This window comes from Sus scrofa, unplaced genomic scaffold (genome assembly GCF_000003025.6).
Source record: "Sus scrofa isolate TJ Tabasco breed Duroc unplaced genomic scaffold, Sscrofa11.1 Contig690, whole genome shotgun sequence".
NCBI classification, from domain to species: Eukaryota; Metazoa; Chordata; class Mammalia; order Artiodactyla; family Suidae; genus Sus; species Sus scrofa.
In genome coordinates, this window is record NW_018085287.1 from 127,055 (window position 1) to 137,785 (window position 10,731).

At 41.0% G+C, this 10,731-nt stretch overlaps 1 protein-coding gene across 1 annotated transcript; it reads left to right on the forward strand.

The window, feature by feature from the left end:
• The first annotated feature begins 7,198 nt into the window (after nucleotides 1-7,198).
• Nucleotides 7,199-8,156, forward strand: LOC110259042 (olfactory receptor 4D11-like). The gene is given in 2 exon segments (XM_021082334.1): nucleotides 7,199-7,768; nucleotides 7,770-8,156. Coding segments are annotated over 2 exon segments (957 nt in total).
• Nucleotides 8,157-10,731: the final 2,575 nt, after the last annotated feature.

A 10,731-nucleotide genomic window follows, 5' to 3' on the forward strand; every position in this document is an offset into this window, starting at 1 on the left:
GCAGTCAGATGGAGCCTGGAAATCTAATTTGAGTTGGTTACCTCACTGCTAACCTAAGGGTCAGAGACAGCTGGCTCTTTCTCTACAGTCATTTGTCTATATCCCCAGAGCCACTAAATTCTTTTTTATCTTTTTATGACCTCACCTGCCACATATGGAAGTTCCCAGGCCAGGGGTCCAATTGGAGCTGCAGCTGCAACCTGTGCCACAGCTTGTGGCAACACTGGGTCCTTAACCCACGGAATGAGGCCAGGGATTGAACCTGCATCCTCACAGAGACAACATCAGGTCCTTAACCCACTGAGCCATAACAGGAACTCCAGTTAGAGATTATGTAAGAACAAAAGGAAGAGATGAGATCAGACATCAGCTAGGGGACTGGGGAGAAGTGTGGGGCATGAGGTTGAAATCAATAACCTAAATGTTGGAGTTCCCATCATGGTTCAGTGGTTAATGAACCTGACTAGTATCCATGAGGATGTGGGTTCAATCCCTGGCCTCATTCAGTGGGTTAAGGATCTGGCATTGCTGTGAGCTGTTGGTGTAGGTCTAAGATGCAGTTTGGATCCAGTGTTTCTGTGGCTGTAGTGTAGGCTGGAAGCTACAGCTCTGATTTGACCCCTAGCCTGGGAAGCTCTGTATGCCCTGGGTGCAGCCCTAAGAAGATGAAAAAAAATATCCCTAAAAACTCTTTTGGTATGCTCTGTGGCTCTCAAGCCAACATATTGGACTTCATTTTCTCCACCTGCAAGATGGAAATAACATTGTCTACACACAAGGTTGTCATGAGAATGAAACATGATAAATGTTGAGAAGATTGTAGCTTCCAAATATAGCACCACTCCTGTGAATGACCAGCCATACAATGTTCCCTATTGTATACATGTCTGTTCCTAAATATGTATATAAACAGAATATGAATGCATTTGTTTCATACATTCTCTCTCTAGTGGTGTTGCTGTTTTCAGTGGATTATTAGAATCACTTCTTGACTTAATATTGTGAGTGCATAGTCTTCAAAATAGTTCATAAATTAGTGAAAACAAAAGGAACTGTTTAAGTTGTGTTAAGTCAGATATATACATGAACAAATCTATATACATGGACCAAGCATTTCCTATGCTCAAGTCTGTTCTACACTTTTGCCTGCTAAAATTAATCTCAAAAGAATTACAGGAGTTCCCATAATGGCTCAGTGGAAACAAATCTGACTAGTATCCAAGAAGATGTGGGTTCCATCCCTGGCCTCGCTAAGTGGGTTGGGGATCTGGTGTTGCCATGAGCTGTGGTGTAGGTCAAAGACTCGGCTCAGAACCCATATTGCTGTGTCTGTCACTAAGCCAGCAGCTGTAGCTCCAATTCAGCCCCTAGCCTGGGAACCTCCTTATGCCTAGAGTGCATCCCTAAAAAGCAAAAAAAAAAAAAAAAAAAAATTAGCAGATTGGGGATATATCTGCACAGAATCCACATTTATTTTATGTTAACCTGAACTTCCTTCTTACCTTTATCCCCTATTTCTATTTCACCCCCAAGACTTTTAGAGCTGGAGCAAAACTATAGTTTTCATCTATGTATGCATAGGCAATTGAAGCAAATCACTCTGGTATAAAAAAATTACCTAAGGAATAACTTTTCACACACTCAAGACCCATTTTGTGCACCAAGAGAGTAAAAACAAACAAAAAATACTGTAAACAATGACTTTATACAGGGTCACTTAGGAGTAGTCACAGGGCCGATGTTATAATCCTCCTCTCTCTCAAGAGAATAATTCCAAAGAAGTAAATCTGCAAAGAGACAGTAAATCTCCTTTTTCTCTCTATGCTCACATGCAATCCCAACTTCTGTCTCCAATCGTCATTTAAAAATTGGTCAAGAGGAATAAGGAAGCTGAGGACATTGAAACGTACAGAACAATTTTTTTGCAAATTGTTATGATGGGCTCATATTTAGCTAAAAAATCCTTATAGGTGGCACACATCTTCTCTGCACCCTACAAGACAGAGGCATTGGTCCAAGACTCTTAAACATATTGCCAGTGCTTCTCAAAATGTTTTAAATTATTGCCTCCTAGATTTCCTGTTGCAGCTCAGTGAATTAAGAAACTGACATAGTCTTTGTGAGGATGCAGGTTCGATCTCTGGCCTCAGTCAGTGGGTTAAGCATCCAGTGCTGCTGCAAGCTGCAGAGTAGGTCACAGGTGCAACTCAGACCTGGTGTTTCTGAGGCTGTAGCATAGGCCAGCACCTGCCGCTCTGATTCAACCCCTGGCCCAGGAACTACCATGTGCCTCAGGTTTGGCCATAAAAAGAATAAATAAATAAATAAATAAATAGATAAAATTAACTCATTACCCCACCAAAGGATCTTTATTAGATGTTTCTCCTAACTGCTCTCCCTCAAGAAATCTTACTCCCAAAGATATACTATATATCTTTTTATGTACTGATGTTCTCTGAAGAACCACAAATCACTGTAATATCCAAGGTTTTTTTTGGCCCCCAAGAACCTGTTTTTGTCTCCTTGGGCATGATGCCCACATTGAGAATGAATGATCATATAACATTTAATGTTTGTACAAATATTTCCCCAATACTGAGAAACTCACACACTATATAGATTTATCTTCTGGAGCCTTGCAAGAATTTGGAAGTTATTGAAATGTTTAAACAACTTCATGTGTGTGTGTGTGTGTGTGTGTGTGTGTGTGGACTTTGTGTGGTGATGACTTAGCAAAGGTGTAATAATCCCCACTGGAACTCCAACACTAGCAGAAGAATGTCCATTCTGTTTCCAGACTCACATCCAATAAAATTCTCTTGGCTAATTCTCATATTAGGCTTGGGCCTGAGGGACTAAGCCTAGCAGGAACACGTTGGGACAAGCAGAAGAGCCACGATGACATGACTTCCTGAGTCTGGCTTTCCCAACAAGAAGGGTGAGGATAAGATGTTGAAGTCTAGTATAACTAATCTTAAGAAGAACTTCACCTTCTATCATGCTATTTCTTAGCATCATATACACTGAGGCCCAGCTACCCAGTCTCAAAATGTGTCATTTCCTGGTTTGCTGCTGAAGAATTTAGGTAAGGATATTGAACCATCAGAATGTGAGATGTTGCAGACCACACATGAACACTATGAGCATGAAAAGTGCACCCAGTGTATAAGATACCACACAAATAGCTGAAAACTTCAGCGACAGAAAACAAAGTGTATGTTAAAAATATTCGGTAAGGAGGAATGTCTTCCTAAGAAGAAGAGGACACCACCACATGGTAGGAGAAAAAGCGGTTTCTATTTGATGAAGTGATTGAGTTGCACATAAGGAACAGATTTTGTTCCAGCTTAGGATTTGTCCATGTGGGTCACAGAACCTCTTTATACAAGATGGGTGCTTCCTTAAAAACCATGGTTTTAAGCCCAAATTCCCTTAAAAACTGTGGAGGTTGCAGAGGCAGCCCCGTATAAGTACATTGCCCATGACTCACTGGGTCTCTTTTGCCTTTGATCCAGCCTTAAGTCCCAAACTCAATACCCAGCACTGAAGTCTCTGGTCCACTTGGTTAATTTACACAAGTTCACTGGAATAAAAATAAGCAAGTTGGTTCAAAGAGAAGCTGTTCTTCTGTTGAGTAGCATTTTACATTCTGCAACTGTCCTCATAAATAACCCTTCAGGGAAGGCACTGTTTTTTCAGGGAAAGAGAAAGGAAATGAATTAATTGAATGCCTATTATATTCTGGGTACTTTACAAAACATGATTATAGTTACTCCTCATGCTACCCAGTGAAGTAAGTTCTGTGCTTCCCAGTTTACAGTGGAGGAAATTAAAGGAAAATAAAGGACCTGCTCTGAGAAACAAAAGGAGGCAGAGGCAGAATTTCAATCCCAGTGTGCCTCCAAACCCCTTGTCCTACCCCACATCACACTAGATCCTGCAACAGACTACATCATACTAAACTGTCTGTACATTTTACAACTGAAGATCTGAGGCCAGAGTAGCAGCATGACTTTCCCAAGGTCACGGAGCTATTTTAAAGCCTGGATCAGAAAACAAATCTCTACCTGGCACCCCTGAAGCCAGTCCAAAGACATTAACAAAAGGGTTTCTTAAGCTATGTTTGTGAAGATTCTTCTTGCTCACTCATACTCCATTGCCCATGCCTATAAGTCATGTCAAGTTTACTCATTAATTTAAAAAAAATTACTGAGCACCAAACATGTGGCTCAAACTAAGTAAAGCTTTGATGACATTGGGATGGGTGAAACACTGAGCAGACAGGATGACCTTGAGGTGTAACAAGGAAACTATACTGAACTAAGGAAATATAAACATAGAAGAAATCAGATGGAATAAACTGTTATTTATGCCAGAAGAGAAGTCAGTGCAGGGAATTATGGTCATAAAAAGATGTTAGGAAATTTTTCAGAGAAGAGGGGACGCTGGACCTGAGTGATGAAAACTCAGTGCTCATCCAGGAGAAGAGTCTAAGAGTGAGGAGGACATGGTGGATGGAGAGAACAACAGGAACTTAGATCCAAAGGCAGGAACCAGCAAGAATCTGCATAACATTTCAATATCTGGAGTTCCCATCATGGCACAGTGGTTAATGAATCTGACTAGGAACCATGAGGTTGCAGGTTCGATCCCTGACCTTGCTCAGTGGGTTAAGGATCCAGCGTTGCCATGAGCTATGGTGTAGGTCGCAGATGCAGCTCGGATCTGGCATTTCTGTGGCTGTGGCATAGGCCAGTGACTATAGCTCCGATTGGACCCCTAGCTTGGGAACCTCCATATGCTACAGGAAGCAGCCCTAGAAAAGGCAAAAATACACACACACACAAAAACCCAAAAACCAAAAAAATAAAGATCTGAAACAGGATCAAAGGAAAAAGGGCACTAGATGATACTCAAGAAGGAAAAAAAAGTCATGGTTGCTATTTGAGGAGTTTGATGTTTTGTAGGCAATAGAGAACCATGGAAAATTTTCAAACAAAGGAATAAATGATCTCATTTGTGACTTATATTTCTGGAAACAACTGAGAGGATGTAGTTAGAGACAACTACACCGAAGAACAATTTGGGAATTCCTACAACCATCTCAGCAGAAATGGTAAGGGTTTAACTGAGGATGAAGATAAGGGGACACATGGAGAGCCATGAAGACAGTAGAATCCTTAGGAGAGATGTGACACAGTGTCCAGTTTCCTTGCAATGTGGGAAACTCAGAGAAGTCTATGAGATAAAATGTGCTACCTATCAGTACAGGCTGTGGAGGTGACTAAGCCCACAAAGACTGACTAAACCAGGGAAACAAAACAAGTAGTCCTGTCCTCCAGACCAAATGAGAGGCAAAGTGTGGCGGGTTTTTTGCAGCTCCTGTTGTGACTCATCAGGTTAAGGACCTGACTAGTATATGTGAGAATGGGGGCTTGATCCACCATTGGTGCAATTATTTGGCTGCTCCCATGGCAGGTGGAAGTTCCCTGATCAGGGATCAAACCTGCACCACAGCAGTAACCAGAGCCACAGCAGTGACAGCACTGGATCCTTAATCCACTGGAGCACCAGGGAACTCTAACAATGTGTGGTTTTTGTTTATTCATCCACATAATTTCTCAAGGCTCTGAAAGCTTGTTTCAACACAAACTAAGTAGGAAGCTTTCCAGCCAGGCACTAATTTAGGGACGATCTCTCTATATAGAGGTTTTAGTAATTCAGAGAGATGCCACGGCTGAGGATTTTTTTCCTCTGAGTTAACTTTTTCCTTTTCACCACTTCCACCGTCATAAATCTTCTTAGAAACCGTGGAACTGACATGGGCAGATTTGAACTGACATGGGTGAAATATGTATTGCGCTTAAAGGCTTCACCACTAGCTTCCTATGTGATGTTATGCATATTTGTTAAGCTTCTTCAAGAACATGATTTTTCCTCAATTAATTCTCTAGCCATAAGACATTGCCTACTCCTGACTCACTTGGGAAAAATATAATAAAATTGTCTCTTTCTTCCCAAACAAGGACTCTGCAGTAAGAGAACCAACAGGTCTCCAGGAACTGGGAGCAACCTTTGCTTATATCCTGTGTTACTTTGCTCTGCATCAGGAAATGCAAATTGCAAGCTCATCAGAAACTGCTTAATTGTATAGAAACGGCACAGGGGGAAATCTGCAAATACCTGGACTGAATATTTCACTGTGGTAACCTTGCATTTCATGACATTTCTCTGTGGATGCAAGCCTGGACCTTTGCTGTCTTCCTTATGGACTGAACCATCACCATCTTTGTCATCTTCTTTGTGTTAAACCCCAACCCTTGAGTGCTTATGAAATGAACTTAAAGAGATATTTCGGAAAGGTAATAGAAGAACAATAGTCTAAAATTCCATTGTGATGGAGAGTGGAAATTGAGGGAGTGATAAAACTCACCATGGAAGGTGCTGGAAAATTCCTGCAAAGAGTCCCTTACACAAATTATTGCTGAATTTATGTATTATGAAACTGGCAGGCAGTGTAGTATAATGGAAAGATCCTAGGACTAAGAAATGGAAGACATCTGTGTTACCTTCTCTCTGACACTGATTTTCTGTATAACCTTGAAAATCAGCTTATGCTTTTTGAGTTCACTGCACACTATTGTTGAAGTGGAAAAGATAATGCCTTCCCACAAAACTCAGAAGGATATGTTAGGAAATTTTATTGAAATTAGATGTGCAGTTGCTTTTAAAACTATAATATGCTATTGACATCGATCCCTATCATGTTGTTCCTGAAAGGCATCTAAGGATTGATTTATTCCCATGATGTTTAATCCATAGGAACAAAGTAGAAAATGAATAAAATAGGAGTTGCTCTGATTCATGAAGATGTAGGGAACCTGCAACTGCTTCCACAAAAACTTCCTTAAGTTCTCTTTCTCAGTAACTTCTTGGGGTAGATTTTAACAGAAACCAAGGGCCCCCTCTGACTATAATAGGGAAACAAACCTATAACTTATGCTAATAGGGGAGCTGAAGCAGGTGGAACTGAGTGATTTCCCTGGGTAATACAGTAAGTTCCTGTAGAATAAAACATGTGATTTTTAAAAATTACATAGTTCAATTTATGCATGAGATAAATCTTTGCTTGATTTCATTGCCTTAGTAATATCATTATTTCCTTTAAAGCTGTACATAGAGGAAAAAATATTATCCAATGGCCTTGAGAAATCATACCACGGTGTCTGAATTTATTTTTTGCAGAATTACCCAGTCTCAAGAGTTTAGCTTGCTCTTATTTTTCATCTTATCTACAGTATATGTAACAACTGTGTTAGCAAATGTTGCCATCATGGTCACTGTGACCTGGGAGTCTCACCTGCACACACCCATGTACTTCCTGATCCACAACCTCTCCATCTTGGACATCTGCTTCTCCTCCCTCACTGCCCCCAAGGTCCTAGTAGACCTTCTTCCCAGGAGAAAGACCATCTCCTTCAATGGTTGCATCACACAGATGTTCTTCTTCCACCTCCTCGGTGGGGCAGATATTTTCTCTCTCTCTGTGATGACCTTTGATTGCTACGTGGCCATTTCCAAGCCCCTGCACTATGTGACCATCATGAAAAGGGGCCGGTGCACTACCCTCATTGTGGCCTCCTGGCTGGGGGGCTTTGCCCACTCCATTGTGAAGATCTCCCTGCTGCTACCACTCCCCTTCTGTGGACCCAACATTGTGGATGGCTTCTGCTACGATGTCCCCCAGGTCCTCAAACTTGCCTGCACCAACACCTTGGCCCTTGAGTTCTGACACCTTTGTTTTGGAGCTGCTGCTGATTTCCAGCAATGACCTGGTCACTACTCTATGGTTTGTCCTTCTTCTTGTGTCTTACACAGTCATCCTTGTGATGCTGAGGGCTCACATGGGTGAGGGCAGAAAGAAAGCCATCTCCACCTGCACAGCCCATATCACCGTGGTGACCCTACATTTGGTGCCCCTCATCTATGTCTATGCCTGGCCCTTCACTGCCCTCTCCATGGACAGAGCTGTCTCCATCACCTTCACTGTCATCATCCCTGTCCTGAACCCCATCATCTACACCCTGAGGAACCAGGAGATGAAGTCAGCCATGAGGAGACTGAATGGAAGACTCATGCTTTCTGCAATGGGATAGCGTCATTATAGATTGCAGATCAAGATGCAAGTATATAATTGAAATATTTTCTTAAACTATTAGGTGTCATACACTGGGGCTCAGCCATACCTAAACAATTAACTATACCAGGATGGCACAGATACAAAGGATCAATAACCTGGAACACAGGCTTTGAAAAGAAACACCAGAAGGAAGTTAGAGAGAAGAACATAGTCTTTGAAGAGTAAGTGACAGCACACAGGGCACAACTGTGAACCATGGTAGAAACTGTGTGTCCAGGTAATGAGGTAAAGGCTAGCACTGCAATGACCAGGCATGTAATAGACAACAGGGACATTCGTCTCCATGTAGCAGGCATCCAGCATCTTGGTCCCAGTTCAACAATAGTTACTCTATGACTATTTATCAAGTACATGCTATGTACTAAACACTGTCTGCAAACATTCTGCTTTAACATTTCTGTTTTGTCAGCAAATTTGGACCATCCTTTCTTAAATTTTATTGGAGTATAGTTGACTTACAATATTGTGTTAATTTCAGGTGTACATCACAGTGAATCAGTTATACATATATCCATTCTTTTCCAGATTCTTTTCCCGTATTGGTTATTACAGAATATTGAGATTTCCCTGTGCCATGGAGTAGGTCCTTGTTACTTATCTATTTTATATATAGGGTGTATATTTATTATTATTCTTTTAATAATTATTTCCCCAATACAATTTTTTTGTTTTCTACTGTACAGCATGGTGACCCAGTTACACATACATGTACACATTCTATTTCTGCACATTATCATGCTCCATCATAAGTAACTAGACATAGTTTCTAGTGCTACACAGCAGGATCTCATTGCTAATCCATTCCAAAGGCAAGAGTCTGCATCTATTAACCCCAAGCTCCCCAACCACCCCACTTCCTCCCCCTCTCCCTTGGCAACCACAAGTCTATTCTCCAAGTCCATGATTTTCTTTTCTGTGGAAATGTTCATTTGTGCTGTATATTAGATACCAGATATGAATGATATCATATGGTATTTGTCTTTCTCTTTCTGAATTATTTCACTCAGTATGAGTCTATAGTTCCATCCATATGCCGTGGGTGCAGCCCAAGAAATAGCAACAACAACAACAACAACAACAACAACAAAAATGAAACTAAAATTGAGAATGTGAAAATCAGGACCCAACGCAGCACATAGAGTGGAGACAACATCAAAACCAGGACAAAATTGGGATAACATACAGTTGATTAAATAATGGAAAAACTCAACGGTGACATACATATAGATGTACTAGAAAAATATGCTAAGTATTTGGAAATTTGAGTCACTGTTGGGCATTTACCCAAAAGCATTACAAAGAAAGAAAAATAGGAATACAAGCTAGAAATGGGGAGAGTGAGAAAGATCGAGAGAGAAAAAAGAGTAGGGTTTGATGGAGAAAGACAAAGGGAGGTGGAAAAACTTGAAAGTTAGAAATAAGTTCCACAACTTTCCTCAGTACTGGGATCAAGATTCCTTGACTGTAGAGGGTGTACAAAAAGCCTGGATTGCTCTGAGTTCTTATTCAGAAAGGCCTCACCTGTAGAAAACAATTCAGAGAAAGGTCTTGTATACTCAAGATGAATTGTTTCCAATGTTATCCAGAAATAACCAAGAATAAAAAGGAAACAAGAACCCCCCCAAAAGGAAACAAGTACAAAGACCCAGATAAATATCAATATTTGTTGTTGTGGAGCCAGGGGAAGAGACAACAACTCGATTGCTACATCTATTCTAAATTCCAAATTTTGTCAACTGAATTCATGGAAATAATTTAAGTTGGATAAAACGCTTAGCCAACCAAAAATGGTCTTATATTCTCAGAGGAATCATGTCAGGACTTCTGGTCAGGCAACTCTTTTAGATGACACAAGTACAATTTCCAGCACAGAGGGGACATATTATGGTTATGAAGAAACAGAGTTATTCTGAGGTGAGTCTCCTTCATTTAGCAAAATTATTGATGGCAAAAGGCCAAGGCAATCTCTGAACATGCCATCTTGAAGGGCATTTCTATGTCTATTGAGGCTGCACACACATGAAGGCTTCAAGGCATTTGGGTGATGTAACCCCCAGCCAAGAAGCAGATGTCAACATGCCACTGGATGTTCAAGACATGCTGGAGGAATACATGGTGGGAGAACCAACAGGAGGGAAGGGAGACTGCTGGCCATTTCTTTTCTCCCTAGAAGTAGGGATCTTATAATCCTGAGGAGGTCCCACCTCGATTTATGGAACTCAGCAGGGCTACTGGATCTTCCCATCCCCTGAAACTCAGGGCTCTCATCAGGAAAGAGGAGAGCCCACAGTAATATGTGTCAAACAGCTGGACAGCAGTGCAGGTCAATGGAAATAAAGGGCTTATCAATGCCAAGGACACCAGAGACAAGATTTTGCACAAATCCAGGGAACCCACAATCATTTAGCATTCCCTTTTATTAGTAGTCTTATTTAATAATATTTTAATAGTCTTCCCATTTAATGGTATTTTACAAAGTTTCAGCATCCTCCAAAATATCAAACCCCAGTAGAGAAAATAAAAAAACATTT